Genomic DNA, 17,025 nt, shown 5'->3' on the forward strand with positions numbered 1-17,025 from the left:
TTAATACAATGTCAGAATAGATAAACAGCATAACAGGAAGTCCAAGTGTATAAGTAGCATATAGGTCTGTTTTTTCCTTGACAAAAACTAAGTCTCTGTAAAAACTACATTTGACAATCCATTTCAAACTCATACAAACAACCTAACTATCATTTTATGCAGGAATAAATTGCAGACATTTTTATGTGTGCATGCATTTTGGTTGTATTAATATTGATGCCAATTCAAATCAAATGTCCTTGTAATAGTAATGTGCAGATAAACAGAGCAGCATTTTATGTCACCAAATAAAGACACTGGGAGTTTGCATCCCAATCCCTGCAGTGGTTCTGCTAGCAATGGCTATTTTGTGTACGAAAATCTAGGTTAAAGTTGTTCTGAAATATGTGTGGCATATTATTTTTATTTTCTTATCCTTATAAATTGTTTCAGTTCGTTTTAGCATTTAGCATACATGTGTAGCTGCCAAGGTGTTTTGTGTTAACTATAGTTCACTTGCATTTCCTAGATTACCTCAGGCTCTGTCTGCTTTAATCAAACTTGCAATTTAACTGAAACTATAGTTGCCCGCATAAATTTTACTTCACATACAATTCTATCAACAAGTGGCTACAGTCGCTACGTGCTAACAAGCTAACATCACGTAGCCAGCCTGGATACTAAATGCTATGAAAGTTAGCCAACAGTAGTTAGTTTTTCATTTGGACATTATAGCCGTTGACTTAATGTTACATTATAAACAACCACCACCAATCTTTCTGTTAACTTACTGTGATGTCTTTGTGTTGAACTGCGACGAGTCTCTTCAGGTTTGTTGTGTTGTGTACGCTACTCTGTGCCGCCCGCTCCATGTTTGAAAGTGGGTGTGTGGAGCAAGGAGGAGGCAGAGACAGGATTTGAAAAAACCATAAAATAATTATATGTAATTTTCGTCTCGTCTTTGTTCGTGAACTAAAATGTCCATAGATTTTAGCCCAGTCTTTATTTACCGAACTGCATTTTCGTCTCGTCTTTATTAGTCCACGAAAATTATTTCTGATTTTCTCCCAGTTATTGTTTATTAGTGGGGATTTTCGTCTCGTCTCGTCTAGTTTTCGTTCGGTGAAAAATGTGCGTTGACGAAAATATTTTCGTTTAGTTTTCGTTAATGAAATTAACACTAAAGTGGATTATGTATAGCTGGAGCTAAGAGATCCATAGGCAGTCTAAGCCACAAATGTGTCACTTGCCGAAAGCTTTGAGGTAGGAGAGAGCAGCAAATTATGGCAAATTTGCCTGCTTAACGCTTACTAACTGATCCTCCATTTTCTTATGTTGGCCTTTATGTATTTGGACCATGGTAGGTTTCAACACTCCACACTAAGGTGGTCAAGCTAACCAGTGCTGTCAAAAGTACACACATTTGTTACTTAAGTAGAAGTATAGATACTACAGTTTAAAAACACTCTGGTAAAAATTGAAGTATCAACTTCACCTATTTACCCAAATAAAAGTGAAAAGGTAAGTGTTTCAAAAACTACTTAAAGTATAAAAGTATAAAGTAACTTAAAAAAAAAAAAACGGCAGATGCCTCTATATGAATTGAAAGCTCAATTTTTCGGCTATTTCAAAAAATTCTTTGATAAAGGGCCAAGGATAAGGGAGATCTTGTTGTCTCAGTCTCAATCTCCTGATATATTCTTGCCTCTGTCCAACCTTTCAGATATTTCAGTATCTTTTTCTGAATCCGAGATTTTAGCATTGCATAGACAATTCACGTTTGCAGTTTGAAGAACACCTGCCTGCTTCTGATGATTTTCTTTGGCGTCAGCACAAATTTGACGAATAGCTAACCAATGTGTTTGCTTTATGACTCATCCAGTGACACTAGTTTTCACTAAATGTGGATTGTGCCAATTATCTGCATTGGATGGTGCACATGGCATGAAATAAATATTTATTAACATTAAACCAGGGGTAACCAATTAAAAATCAGTGGGGTCCGAATAAAGAAAATCATCAACCAGTAAAGGTCCGAAGACAATTTTAATGATCTGTTACCTTACACAGAATTGAACACTGAAATAAAATGAGGTATTTATTCATTCATGTTATACATTGAACTTTTAAATAATATAAAAAAAAAGAAATTGCCAAATATTGCATTTTTTACAGAAATATACACTTGTAACATTTTCTACGTGCTTACACGTGTGTTCTGAGCTACCAGTGTGACTTTCATGTGTGTGGGACAGTTTTTAATTTAAAAACATGGGGGATGCCATTTTTGGTAGGTCCTTGCCAAAAAAAAAAAAATTCCCATGCTATCTCAGAGGAGTTGACACTTGTATGACTGTATTCCTGTATATCCAGTAGTTAATGGACAAGGGTCAGCAAATGCAAATTCTGCCCTGAGAAACAATGACAGCACAATTGTCGCTGTATGATCTGAAGCCTCACTTGGCGCTTTTAAACAGGCTTTTGAAAAACTTTGATAATTTGCTGCTGTAATATTATAGATTCTTTTAGAATAAAAAGCTAGCAGATGTGCACAATCAAAAATAACAGAAATACAATTATAGAGCATTCAGTATTGTAAGAAAGCCCATAATGTTTCTGAATAAATACAGTATTGTATGAGTTAAATTCTGTTCCTTTTATGTCTCTTTCCTTGTAATTGTGAAATGTCCCATACTCCTGAATGCACCATAGCTATCTGACCCTTGCAAATGCACGACACTGGTCTGTGAACGCTGTGTAGACGCACGTTCGATTTTCTGTTTAAGACAAAGCTTTGCCATTTCAAAACTCACGTCGGCTATCACTGTTTATTGTTGTGTGTGAATAACAAGAGACTACAACAAATAAATCAGCCATACCTCGCTGAGTAAAACAAACAGCCTGCCTTCTCTCAGCTCCTAAATAAATCTCCACTACCCAAATCTTTTACACTGTTTACCTACAGGGGTTGGACAATGAAACTGAAACACCTCTCATTTTAGTGTGGGAGGTTTCATGGCTAAATTGGACCAGCCTGGTGGCCAATTTTCATTAATTGCACATTGAACCAATAAGAGCAGAATGTGAAGGTCCAGTTAGCAGGGTAAGACCACAGTTTTGCTCAAAAAATTGCAAAGCACACAACATTATGAGTGACATACCAGAGTTCAAAAGAGGACAAATTGTTGGTGCACATCTTGCCAGCACATCTGTGACCAAGACAGCAAGTCTTTGTGATGTGTCAAGAGCCACGGTATCCAGGGTAATATCAGCATACCACCAAGAAGGACGAACCACATCCAACAGGATTAACTGTGGACGCAAGAGGAAGCTGTCTGAAAGGGATGTTTGGGTGCTAACCCGGATTGTATCCAATAAATATAAAACCACGGCTGCCCAAATCACGGCAGAATTAAATGTGCACTGAACTCTCCTGTGTCCACCAAAACTGCTATATATACGGCCGGGCTGCATAGCCAAAGCTGGGCTGTGGACAATGTGAAGCATGTATTGTTCTTTGATGAGTCCAACTTTACTGTTTTCTCCACATCCGGGAGAGTAACGGTGTGGAGAAGCCCCACAGAAGTGTACCACCCAGACTGTTGGATGCCCAGAGTGAAGCATGGGGGTGGATCAGTGACGGTTTGGGCTGCCATATCATGGCGTTCCCTTGGCCCCTTACTTGTGCTAGATGGGCGCGTCACTGCCAAGGTTTACCGAACCATTCTGGAGGACCATGTGCATCTAATGGTTCAAACATTGTATACTGGAGGAGGTGCCGTGTATCAGGATGACAATGCACCAGTACATACACCAAGACTGGTGAAAGGTTGGTTTGATGAACATGAAAGTGAAGTTGAACATCTCCCATGGCCTGCACATTCACCAGATCTAAATATTATTGAGCCACTTTGGGGTGTTTTGGAGGAGCGAATCAGGAAACACTTTCCTCCACCAGCAACACGTCGTGACCTGGCCACAATACTGCAAGAACAATGGCTTAAAATCCCTCTGGCTTAAAATCCCTCTACCACTGTGCAGGACTTGTATATATCATTCCCAAGACAAATTGAATGTACTGGCCGCAAAAGGAGACCCTACATCATACTAATAAATAATTGTGGTCTAACACCAGGTGTTGTCCAACCCCTGTACTTCCCATGCTTCTAATCTCCCAGTGACTTCTGCTTCAAAGTGCAGCCACCGCTGCCGGCGTAAAAATACTATGGCCTTTCCAGAGTGTCAGTCTTACACCTTCACTTCCTCCACCACACACTCTCCAGCGGGTCGGTCTGACGCCACCACTCACTCAGTAATGGGTTGGTCTGATGCCATATATATATATATATATATATATATATATATATATATATATATATATATATATATACCTGGTCTTGTAGGTGTTGCTGCAGACATTGTTGTCCATAATATTCTTTACTTTATGAAGAATTGTTCTTTGTGAAATAGCCTCCAGCCTTCTTTATTGGGCTGATGAACTGACTGAAGTCACCAGCATGTGATGGCAGAAGAGATCACACTCTCCACAACAGACTTATGAAAGATATCTTGCATCTTGCTGCAAATGCCGAACAACCTAGGCTTCCTTAGGAAGTACAACCTGCTCTGTCCTTTCTTCTAGACGGTTGAAAAGTTGTGTTTCCAGTCCACTGTGTTGTCGAAGTGCACACCAGGGCAATTATACTCTACTCCTTCTCCCCTATGATGTTAACAAGATACAACTTGTTCCGGTTGCTTCTGAAATCTGTTTCTTCTCAAATCTACACTCATCTCCCTTGTCTTGTTGACATTCAAAATAAGATGATTTTCATCCATTTCACACATGGGTTCTTCAGCTCTCTGTACTCAGCTATTTGTCCATCTTTGATGCACTTAATGTCTAAACAATCATTTGAGTATCTTTGAAGATAACCAGACTTTGTCTGGTACTGGAAGTCAGAGGTATAAAGAGTAAAAAAGATGATGAGAGTACTGTCCCCTGTGAAGTTCATTAGACATTTGAACCTTTATAATGTTTTGTCAGCTATTTTTTTTATACAGGTGATTATTTATGCCTCTCTCTGAGTTTTCTGAAGGTTCTCACAAAGTAAGTCTGGCGGAATTGTGTTAAATGCACTGGAGAATCAAAGAATACGATCTGCACAGTGCTGCCTGCCTTGTTGAAATGACAGTGTGTTTGTTAAAGCAGGTGTATGATGGTATCTTTAACAAGAATTCCATGGTGATAAGTGAAGTGCAGGGGGTTCTGGTAGCTGCTTGTTTGTTTGTTGAGGTGAACTAACAGAAGTCTCTCTAGGACCTTCATGATGTGGGATGTCAGGGCAAAAGGTCTATTGTCACTGAGAACCCTTGGCTGAGTTCTTTTAGTCTATCTCCTAAGTCAGACTAAGGTTGAAGAGGTACTATGGAATCCTACAGGGCTGCTCTGAACAGGCCTCCAGGACTCTGGGGCTGAACCCATCAGGACCTGGTGATTTATTACATCTCAGTCACTCCAGTTGCCTCCTCATATTACTTCTACATACAGACAGGTGAAAGGCGAAAGAAGCATCACCATCTCCTGATTTGGTTTAGAACAAACTCATAGAGATAAGAGAGTCAATAGCAGAGGAGCCAGGATGTCTATGTGCCTGTGGATAAGAACAAGGGATGCTAAGTTCCTTCCTTAATTGTAACCTATTAATTGTAACCTATTGAAATGTATTGAGTTAATTGGCTCTATCCAGACTTTCATTTGTCTGATCATCATTATGGTTGAAGCTGTTAGCTTCAAAAAGTTATGAGTTCATATAGGACAAAAAATGAATCTGACACACCTAGGGATTTTCAAACACAGCTTCCTGCAGGAGGAGAAAGGCTGCCTGCTCACATTTCAGCACCCCACCCCAACCAGAACAGCAGAGTCTTTTATCAACAGAACATGACACAATGGGGTGGGTCCTATGACCCTAGAATGACCAACTGGCTGAAAGGCAGGTCATAAAAGTTTATGACCCTGTAAATGCCTTCTGGCTGAAGGCAAGTCATAAACTAGAATAACCCTCCTGATTGAATCACAGGACAGAATGTAGCATCTTATTTCTTCAATGTTTCATATGCACACACATTAACTTTATAATCATCATTGAATAAACCTAACAGAAGCCTGTGGTCTTTTTTAACCCTGACCACACTGAAATTGTGCCTTCCAGCCTCTTCCTGTATGCCTACTTGCTTTCTCTTATCTTGACCTAAGTTGCTTCTGCATACTCCTCTGTCTTCCTTCTGAAAGGCTTGCTTTCTCTTTTTAAGCAAATCACTTGGGATGCATGGTTTTTATTTGGGAAGCATTTAACTGTTCTAGTACGGATGGCTTACCTACTGTTGGGATATATTGCCGAAAATCAGTTGTAGAAACCATCTGAAACCATCCCCCTTCTCTTCTCCACAAGTAAGAACAAGAACAAGAATGCACCGGCCCACTGTGGGAGGCGGCCACCTCAAATGGACCAATCAGCCAAATACTCCAACAGGAAGTGCCCCACGTCACTCATGGCACGGACCAATCAGCCGATACGCAGACAGGAAGTGCCCGCATGTCACTCATGGTTTAAAACCCAGCAGCAAACATTTTTCACTCTCTTTTTCCATGGGTGTAAAGCCCGCCAGGAGAGCTACTTCCAGTCAGAAGAAAGCTGACTGGAAGTAGCTTTCGTTTTCCTGCGTCAAAAGTCACGAATCGCAGTGTTCCATCGTGCATAGCGGTTGCGCCAACTGGGGAGACAGAAGCCTTTAAAGCTGACAGCGGAGTGAGTTTCATTTTCCCCTTTTTTTGGACGGATCGGCCGGGAGGACGCTCCTCGCCGATAACTTCCCCAAAATCCATCCTCTTTAACTCGTGAGCATATCAAGCCCTCTGCTGTAGCACCGAACTGACTGAACTTTCCCGAGAAACCCTCTGCGCGGCCGAAACCAAGCCACGGTTCCCTTGGAAACGCCAGCCTTCCACGGACGGGAAGCATCTCAGAGTAAAATCAATTTCCTTTCCTTTTTGATGCATTAAGGAGGTGCTGCGCTCAGACGAGAGACAGGCAGATTCAGGGATTTGAATTATTGCTGATTTTTAATCTGTGCTGATTAAAAGGTTTGTTCATTTGGTTGAAATAAGTGTGTGTTCTTTATTCTCTATTCTTTGCTTTCCTATCCTCTTGTTGTTTCTGCTTTGAGATAGTTATAAAGTTATCACATTCAGCTACGAGTGGTCCCGTGGTTGCCGCCATCTTGATTACAGATTGTTCCTCCCCCATTTTTCTTTGTTCCTCTCACCACGTGGAGAAAAAAGGGGTGGGGGGGGGGGTCCCTCATTTAGCTACACCCATTCACACACACAGCTACATTGTCAGGCAATGTGTTTTGCTAAACGACTTCTGCTGCTATTGTTAATACATTTCTAATAATTTTAACAATATTAAGCTGGATGTGTTAATTTTACATGATTAATTGCACTGTTATCATCATACCTGCTGCTGTTTGTTAATGCATTTAATCATTCGCCAATTTTAAGTTGGATGTATTAGTTTTACATTAATAATTGCACTGTTATCATCATACCTGCTGCTAATGAACATTAGTGAATGTATTAATATCTGGCATATTTTGGACAATCTCAGACGCCAGTAAACTGACTCTTATGGTTTTATTTCTTTGTTTTCTATCTCGTTTTATTCTTTATTTTTGACTTTTTTTAAACTAGTCATTTAATCTACCTCGTGTTTATTTTTCTAGTAGCATGTAGTGTTTTGCATAGATGTTAGATTTTCTGTAATCCTGAATTAGTAGAATAAAGACATCATTGGTTAATCTGTAGTGGTTTTGGTCGTTCATATAACGGAGGGTTTATCACTCAGGTTGAATCCCCCCCCTTTTGGTAATAGTGCGAATAAACAGAGATTGAAGGTTCTTTATTGATAATTTAATAGCTTTGCTGATAACTTAACCTGGGCCACTAGACTGCAGGATACCTGGATTTTAACAGCCGGTCCAGGAACCCTCCAGAGGTGAATCTGCAACCTGGTAAGTAGATAATTCAAGGCTACAATTATCCACCTAAGAACACTAAATTAATTTTTGCTTTCAATTTTGAATAGGATAAATAATTAACTATAGTTAACCATCTATTCATTATCTTCAGGACATAATTTTTGCACAACACTACACAAAACACATCTACACTGTATTTTGCACCATATTTATTTATATTCTTTTTTGTACTGCTCTGAACCTACCATATGAATGCTTGTTACACAATGTCTGTCCTACACTGTTAAAACTTTGATCACTATGGCACTTTATAAATGGAAATGTTCATTTCACTGTTAAGCTGCTCATTTACTGTTGAAAACCTGTGTGCATTGAGATTTGTTTGTATACACTCTGTATACAGTCTGTTTCCTCCATGTGGCTCATACCATGCAACCCAGTCTGAATGACCTTGACCATCATCTTGCATTTCTTTTTAATACAGATTATCTCTTACAAAGTGGCTTATACTCTGAGCAGAGAAAAACAAGATTGTAATCTGATTTCCCAAGAGGAGGACTTACTTCAGAGATGTAGGAGTCTTTGACATTTGCATAAAACAGGTCATTTGAATTGAGAAAGCTTCCTGGAGAGGTGGCGAAACGTCTTCAAATCTTGAAAACCAAGTCCAGTGGATATTTTTTGAATTTTTACGGAATGACATAAAACAGGTCCAAAATTTTGTTTTCTCTGACACACCAGCTGATAAATTGTTTGAATTTTGGTAATATAGCAAAGAGTGAGGTGTTATGAAAATCATTGTTATTGTTATTATTATCATTGTTATTGCCACAAATTCATTTGCCTGTTGTGTCTGTAGCTCAGCAACAACGGAAATGATTACCTCACATGCAATCTGGAATGTAAATGGTTACTAACAGAACACTGGTAAACTCTCTGGCCAATAATAAGGTCGGAAACCAACTGCCAACAGTTGAATATCTTGTATGCAGTGACAATTCTTCTGGGAAAGCCTGGCAGATACACCCTGGTGTCTGAGACATTAATCTGCAGCCACATTTCAGTAAAACACATACTGCTGCATTGTCGATATTCCTGCCAAAGACACAGACATCCATCCCTGTGAACACTGGTGATTTACTCAATGGTAAAGTAAATTATTGTTATTTCAGTCTGTGCGTATATTACCTGAGACATATGAATCTAGATGCTATGACCGAAAAAATTAGATTGAAAGATGACCATTGATATATGGTTGGCCAAATTTAGGTGTACAAGCTGATGTATAGGATAACGGAAAAAAAAAAAGAGATTTTAAGATTTTTTTTTTTTATCGAATTTTTCTAACTTTTGGAACAATATCATCTGATAGAGTACATATATATACATGTCTAAGCTAGAATGATTTAAAATTTAATAATTACTTCCCTACGAATTTAAACAGCTGCTCATGGCTACAAAAATTAACTTGCTATGGTTCCTGTGGTTACGCATCACAACAAGGATCCAAAAAGGAAAATATAAAAGTAGAAATTCTTCCAGTTACACAGAATTCAACACCAGAAGCAAAAAAAAAAAAACATCATAAAAAAAGAAAATGATAAACAAAGAGAGAAACTAAAGTTCTTGTAAAAAAAGGATATAATGGTCAAACTAAATCAAGAGCTACTTCAATATAGAGCTATGCAATGCAATGCTAGAATTCATATGAAAGGATTTCACAATGTTATTATGTTATACATCTCTATTAAATGATTCTGTGACGGACTACAACAACTTCACTGGGGAAGCTGACTGGAACCTTTCCTTATGTAGAAAGAGCAGGAAGTTGCATCTGACAATGTTGTATCACTGTGTGACCTTGTGGAAATCACTGTAATAAATAGATACCAGTTGCACAAGGAGGTGTGTGGGAGACTGGATCAACAGATGTTGATCCTGCACTTTCAGGAACATTTCATAACAACTACCAGAGGCCTCTCAACACATCCCTGTGGCCATTGCTGAAGTATCATCAATCTCCAAGAAAGACAGAAAGGGATGCAGATGCAGTACCAGGTGTGTGGGAAATGCATTCCTTCATGTGTAGGACATGTAAAACCCCCTTCATGTAATAGTGGGTATGAACTGTCAAAAGATCTGTAACTGCTCTTCAAATCAGATCAAAAACTGATCTTTGCTCTTTGCCTGTGATTCCATAATTGTAAACAATTTATTATAGATACGGTAAGCCTGTTCATGTTGTATTTTTGCATTTTGTTTTTTGCATGTTCATGAAGACTATTGTCTGAATTTGTGTTTATCTGTTATGACATTTAAAGATGGTAAAAAATAAATAATTACATATTTTGTTGTTCATAACACTTTTTATTGTTTGAACACTGTCTCCTGAACCTTTAAGTGTGCTTTTCTATGTATTTTTCTATTTATTTTTTATGCTTTTCTATATTTGTTTCTCAAAGGGTTCATAATGTAGATTTTATTTCTTTCTGTTTACAAAAGCTGGTGTATTTCAACAATCAAGTTTTGAAAGCACTGCAAATACATTTTATCTGGTTAAATTTTTTTTTTGAGAAAAAGCTGGAATGTTTCTGCATTAGTCATTAGTTATCAAGATATCCTTGACAATTTAATATTCATTGTTTTTTTTACAAATTTAAAATTAAATTTAAAATCTTGTTGTTGTCACCAGATTTATAGTGAATATGGGACAGACACCTAATATATATATATATATATATATATATATATATATATATATATATATATATATATATATATATATATATTATAGTGGTATCTCCTAAACAACCATCTGTCTTTACAATGAAAATAATACCATTAAAAAAGATATATAGACCTGTTTGATCCCTGCTAAAGTATTGTAAAAGGGAAATGCAAATTTCAAGTTGTTTTTCTTCTAGTTAAACATTAATAACACATTGTAAAACTATATAAAAAAGCAAACAGCACATCAGGTCAGTCAGTTCTGGAGGCACCATAAGAGAACAAGGATGAATTTTAGAGTGTGGTTTTTTGTATGGTTCTGTGGTTTAGCCTTGGCCCAGGATGGGTTGTCTGAAGAAGGAACTGAAACAAAGGCATGCTTTCCTGATATGTGCGAGTTAATCGAAGAGTTTGGGGCCATGAAAGCAAAGCAAGAAGCTATGGAAACAAGTCTGAAGGAGACTGAAAACCAGGTGCTAGAGCTGAAAAACAAAGGTAGAGCTGTTTCCTAAATTAATTGACAATGTATTGTTAAACATATGCTGGTTTCACAGCCTTTTATATCTATTTAGAAGCATCAAAGGTCGCATTTAGTGCTGCAGCTGGTGGTCGTGGAACTATTGGGCCCTACACCACAGATACAACCATGATCTATAATACAGTGATAACGAATGTGGGCAATGCCTACAATCAGCAGACAGGTGAGATAAATTATAAATTCTATAATACAATTCTTTTAATGCATTAATTAGAGTTTAAATATCACTTCCTACAGAATGACCTACTTGAGAGTTGGCCAAAGTAAGTTGTAAGTTGTAGGTAGTAATAAGCCCCATTTACACTACCCTTGAAAAACCGATCCATGCCGAGACCGGTCTGAGCTCGGATCAGTTAACCAGGCCGAGCTCAGTTCTGATGACCGTTTACACATCACGCTATCTCCTCGACTCCTCGCCTCCTAGTGACGATCTGCGGTATTACTGCCAGTATTGAAGGAGGAAATCAAGCAGTTAGTAGCAGTAATGCACCAAAAGTTGTTTGCCAACCGCCATTAAACACAAGCAGAAGAAGACGAAGAAGGAGGGAATCAAGCAAATCAAAATGGCGGCGCCCGTCACATTCAGAAAGTTATGCTTGATTATTATTGCTGTACTTCGGTGTTATTATTTAAAATGCCATTATTTAAAATTTTGTGTGGAGAAGATTTTGATTGTTGTTGTCATGTTGGCAAGAACCTAGCCCATATGCAGAACACACTGAGGCAGGAGAAAAGTTCAAAGGTTTATTTAAGGAAAGAAAATAATAAACAAGTCCAGGGTTTGGGAGACTGATCTGGATTTGGAGATTAGCTGAGCTGCAGAAAGGGGGGTTGAGCTGAGTGCAGGCAGGAGGAGAACTGAGAGCTCTGGCTGAGGCAGTCTGAGTTCTGGCGGGCAGGTTCCAGGTTTGGAACTCAGTACAGGCAGGAGGAGAGCTGAGAGCTGGGCAGAGGCGGTATAAATGCTGGCAGGCTGATTCCAGATGAGCTCTCTCTCTCTTGTGAGCTGGGCAGAAACTGTCTGAATGCAGGCAGGCAGACTCCAGGTTTTGATCTCTCTCTCTCCTGAGACCTGGGTTGAGACGGTCAGCATGCAGGCGGACAGATTCCAGGCTTGGCTCTCTCTCTCTCTCTCTTGAGAGCTGGGTTGAGACAGTCTGAATGCAGGCGGACAGATTCCAGGCTTGGCTCTCTCTCTCTCTTGAGGAACAGGCTGAGGTGGAGGCAGAGCTTACTGTGTGCTTGAAGGCAGATCTCTGACAGTCTCTCTCCCAATCGTTCTCTGAGGGCGGGCAGGCTGATTCTGACTGAAGAGGCCCTCCAGAGTTCAACTGAGATCGGGCAGGCAGATTTCCAGCTGAGTAAACTCTCCAGAGTTTCAGGTTAACGGGCAGGATCTACCTGTGAGGCAGATTGGAGAAAACAGGATCAGGTTCGGGTCACAAAAGTCAAAGGGCTCAGACAGGCAGGTTGGCTCAGGCTTTGCTAACCGTAACTGGCAAACACTCTGGCATTGGAGTGTTAGTCTCCTCCCCCTTAAGTAGGCCCAAGGCTGATGAGGAGATTAAAGACAGGTGTTGCAGGTAAGCACAAACCCTCAGGAAGGGATCCTTGGCGCCATCTGGTGGGCAAGCCTCTGGATCCCAACAGACAGCAGAAGCCCTCAGAAAAGGGATCCTCGGCGCCCTCTGGTGGGCAAAGGTTGTTCTTCTTGTTCTGTTTCTGGAGGGGCATTACCAACAACTACTGGAGTGGAGGGTGAATTGCGACGTGCAGCCAGACGGAGATGACTCGTTCTCCTCATGCACTCTTGTTATCAGAGAACCGAGACAGGGAAAAACAGAGCCGAGCCCACCTCTGGAACTGGTCTGCAGTTATCTCGATTTGGTTGTGTCTAGCTCGGTTCAGTTCAGTTTGCTTCCCATTTACACATGATAAGTTATCTCAGTTACTGAGCTCGGACTGGTCTTGGCACGGTTTTTCAAGGGTAGTGTAAGTGGGGTAAGAGCCAAAATACCCATCAGAGCACTTCAAAGTCAATGTGCCAGGGAATCCCCTCTTTACAGTTTTAATTGATACAGGGCAAGTCATTAAATAAGCACAGACAACCCACAGGTAACCAAGCCTTTTCAGGAGGGTGACCTGAAAGAGGCACTTACTAAACATTTATAAAGGATGGTGCAATCTGTAGCTAAGTTTATTCACCTTTAATACAGTTCACTTAAATCTGTAAAGGTAGACTTCCCTTCATCTTCATTCTCACTATTTGTAAGAATTGAAATACTCTTTTGTGAAGATTAAATGCAACTATTAAAGAAATACAATAAAACTTTGTTTCCACTTTATTTGTAGCCCTCAATACCAGAAATTGTTATCATTACCAATGTGAATGTGCAATTTGATATCTCAAAATTTGATCCATGGTTTACTCTATTTATTGACCTGTATATTTTGTTTCTAGGTATTTTTGTTGCACCTTTTGCAGGCATGTACTACTTCACCTTCTTTTATCATGCTGGAGGACAAGATTCTTCAGGTCTAGTCCTGGTGAAGAACAACCAATATATTATAAGTACTACTGACCATTCATCATCTGACTCAGCTGATAATGGAGGCAATGCAGCATTCCTGCAATTGCAGCAAGGCGACCAAGTATCTATCCGGTTGTATGCTAACTGTCATGTCTGGGGAAGCAATTATCGTACCTCATTCAGCGGTGTTCTTCTGTATTCCCTCTAAAAAGAACAAGTTTAAAGAAATGTCTTTACTATTTCTCAATAAGATTTGCATGCTCTTGCTAATGTTGCTGATAAAATTGTGTTGTATCTGGACACATTAGAATTAATTGAGACTTATATAGAATATAGGAATATGTTTTCAAATATTTTGTTTTCAAATATTTTGAAATAAAGCACATACCTGTCACATCTTAAATTTAACAATAAGGGAAATTTTTGCTACATCCACTACCAGCCATCTGACTACCTTGGTCAAGCTCCAGTATCCAATATACTTTAGGACATGAGCACACAAAATTTAAAATAAAAACTTTCATTCAGTTGCAAACTACAAGAGGGTCATCACATTTTGACTTGCAATGCTAGCAACAGTTATGGTATATACAATTATTACAAAGATAATCATTGTCAGATTTTTTTTTTTTAAATGCATCTCATACCTGTAATAAAGCTCAAAGTAATATTCCACCCCTGACTTCTTTTAGTGAATAACTTTAAAATAAATTCTGGAAAAAGAGAAACATCTTATTGACTACTTTGAAAATATTATGTTTAATATTTTATGGCCCTTTTGAATTCTTTATTGGTATCATATTTGTTCTGCTAAATCTTCTTATGTAAGTAAATCAACCCTCAAATAGGAAAATGTTTGGAAATCACCAACATGACTATAATTCCACACTCCATGTTTAGTAACTGAGGACTACAGCATTTTCCTGTTGCCTGATCTGCTGTGTAAATCTCAGTTCTGGCTTAGTTGCTTGGCCTCTGTGTTAGTTTTAGACCCACGTTAGATGCATTAGAAATGCTGGATTTATGTTACTTCAAAAATAAAAAGTGAAAAAAAAAAAAAAAAAAAAAACCTGCAATACTTCACTATTTAAATGTATATTGGAGATGTTCTTCTTCCGGGTGGATCATCAAAATAAGTGGTTCTCCTAATTGTCAATCATTCTGGTGATGTGTGTCAGGGTTTGGTTGTGGTTTGAGGACCCATGTGCAGAGGCAGGGAGGCAGAGGTGATTTTCTTGTAGATTTAATGAGTGGTTCATAAACAACTGAGGGAGGAATCCAAAAATCCACCAAGAAAAACTAAACAAACCAAAACCATGGAGACTTCAGGGAAAAAAGGTTCACAATGAGGTAAGACACAGTAAGACGGAGTTAAACAAAGTTAGACGAGGGACCAGCACTGAGGAACTACACAAGGAGAGAATTTCTGGCGAACTGAACAAAGAGAAGACTAACGAGCTGTTTGGAAGCAGGTGTGAAGAGAGCAGTCTAAGGAGCTAAGGAAAAAGAAGACCAACACAAGAGGGCAACAGAGGGCAACAAATAAAAACCTGACAACTGAAATATAATCAGAAAATACAACAAAATAAGATTTAAACCAATAAAACTAGAAAACATGGAGCAAAGTTAAACTGAATACAAAAAAGAAAACATAACAGAACTAAGACTGTGACAATATGTCTACATAAGGCCATCCTACATGTTCGTCCCCATTTTCACTTACCGGAGGTGAACTCTTTTTGGAAAGTAAGCTTGTATGAGCGATGCAGAAATAAACTTTTAAAAAGGGCGTGCATAAGGAAAAATGGGCTTGTGCATGCGCCTGCATGCATTTAAAAGTCATTCACTCTCAGGAGAGGATACAGAGTTGTGCATGTGCATTTTTTTGGAGAGGGCAGATCTTTGCAAAATTAAAAAAAAATCCTCTGCTATACCTTTAAGACGCACAGCAGTCCACAGCCAGGTGGCATCATCAATCATGTGATTCTGCTCTGACCTTGAGGAGAATTAATTAATTAAGTAGTAGTCCAGCACTTTGCTATTTTATTATACTTAACAGGTTGTTTTACTATACAGGTTAACATTATACCCTCAATTTGAGGTAGTGTTTTGGTTCTGTTTAGTTTTCACTTTGTGTTTTTAGTTAGGCTTGAATTTATGTTATTCTATTCTTACTGTTAAGAATTATATCTTTTTTCAATTACTTGTTTGGTGGTTTTTCAGTTATCTCCTATTCAGCAGTCCTTATTTTTTGCTACATTTTTATTTTGCAATTCATTCTTTACAGTTTCCTTCAGGTTATATTTCCTAGTTACTCTCCATTTTCCCCTAGTGTTACCTTCTTCCCATTGGTTTTCTTCTAGTTCTTTCTCTACACAGCTTTTCGTTTCAAAACTATTTGTGCATTCTAAGTGTGAATTTGAAGTAGTAGAGAGTGTTACATTCTAAGTTTTGTATGTGTAGAATTAAAAAACAAGTACAATTCTTTTTTACAACTGTTCAAATTTTGATTTTTTTAGTTCACAAATTTAGTACACAAATCCTGTTCTACAAGTTGTAACTATTGTTGCAAAATTATTTGTGCATTGTAACTTTGGTGTTTTGTAACTGTAGATTTTTTTAAATCTGTCACAATTACAAAAAAGTTATACCTCTTCAAGTTCTTGAGTACAAGTAGACAAATTGTGTTCTGTGAGTTGCACATCAAAAATGTCTTCCATTCAGTATTTCTACAGTTGATCCAAAACAAATGGTCAGTGTTGTGGTCAAGACCACCTCACCCGAGACCAAGACAAGACCAAGACCAGAGTGTATCGAGACCGAGACAAGAGCAAGACTTTTAGGGTCCGAGAGCAAGTGAAGACCAAGATCGAGGGAAGTCGAGACCGAGTCAAGACCAAGACCAGCACCAGTATGTGACAATAAAATGTGAAACATGATCAAAATCACTAAAATTGATCTAAAAGACCCACATTCACATAAAAACACCCAGAAATGTAACACACAGAACTGGAATAAACATAAACATCTTTATTTAGTGCTTCTGTGTAGTAATCACAGAATTTCAAACAATTAATCAAAGTCGATCAAAATAGTATTTTCTCTACCTTTCATGAACAGTACCTACATTTATGTTGTTTTTAAATGTGCTATTTCAAAACAATGTGCAATTGTGTAAAACTGAAAAAATGCCAATCATTTCTCTTGATT

The 17,025-nt window shown here is 38.5% G+C and overlaps 1 protein-coding gene across 1 annotated transcript in view; it reads left to right on the forward strand.

The window, feature by feature from the left end:
* LOC107102971 (complement C1q-like protein 4) overlaps positions 1-14,023 on the forward strand; it is a 24,058-nt gene extending 10,035 nt beyond the window's left edge. Inside the window, exons 2-4 of the mRNA XM_015402454.1 lie at positions 11,077-11,241; positions 11,319-11,447; positions 13,746-14,023. Coding sequence (XP_015257940.1) covers positions 11,077-11,241; positions 11,319-11,447; positions 13,746-14,023 — 572 coding nt within the window. The remainder of the gene's footprint in view (positions 1-11,076; positions 11,242-11,318; positions 11,448-13,745) is intronic.
* Positions 14,024-17,025: the final 3,002 nt, after the last annotated feature.

The sequence above is a fragment of the Cyprinodon variegatus genome, unplaced genomic scaffold, assembly GCF_000732505.1.
Source record: "Cyprinodon variegatus isolate N-32 unplaced genomic scaffold, C_variegatus-1.0 Scaffold1350, whole genome shotgun sequence".
Lineage (NCBI taxonomy): Eukaryota > Metazoa > Chordata > Actinopteri > Cyprinodontiformes > Cyprinodontidae > Cyprinodon > Cyprinodon variegatus.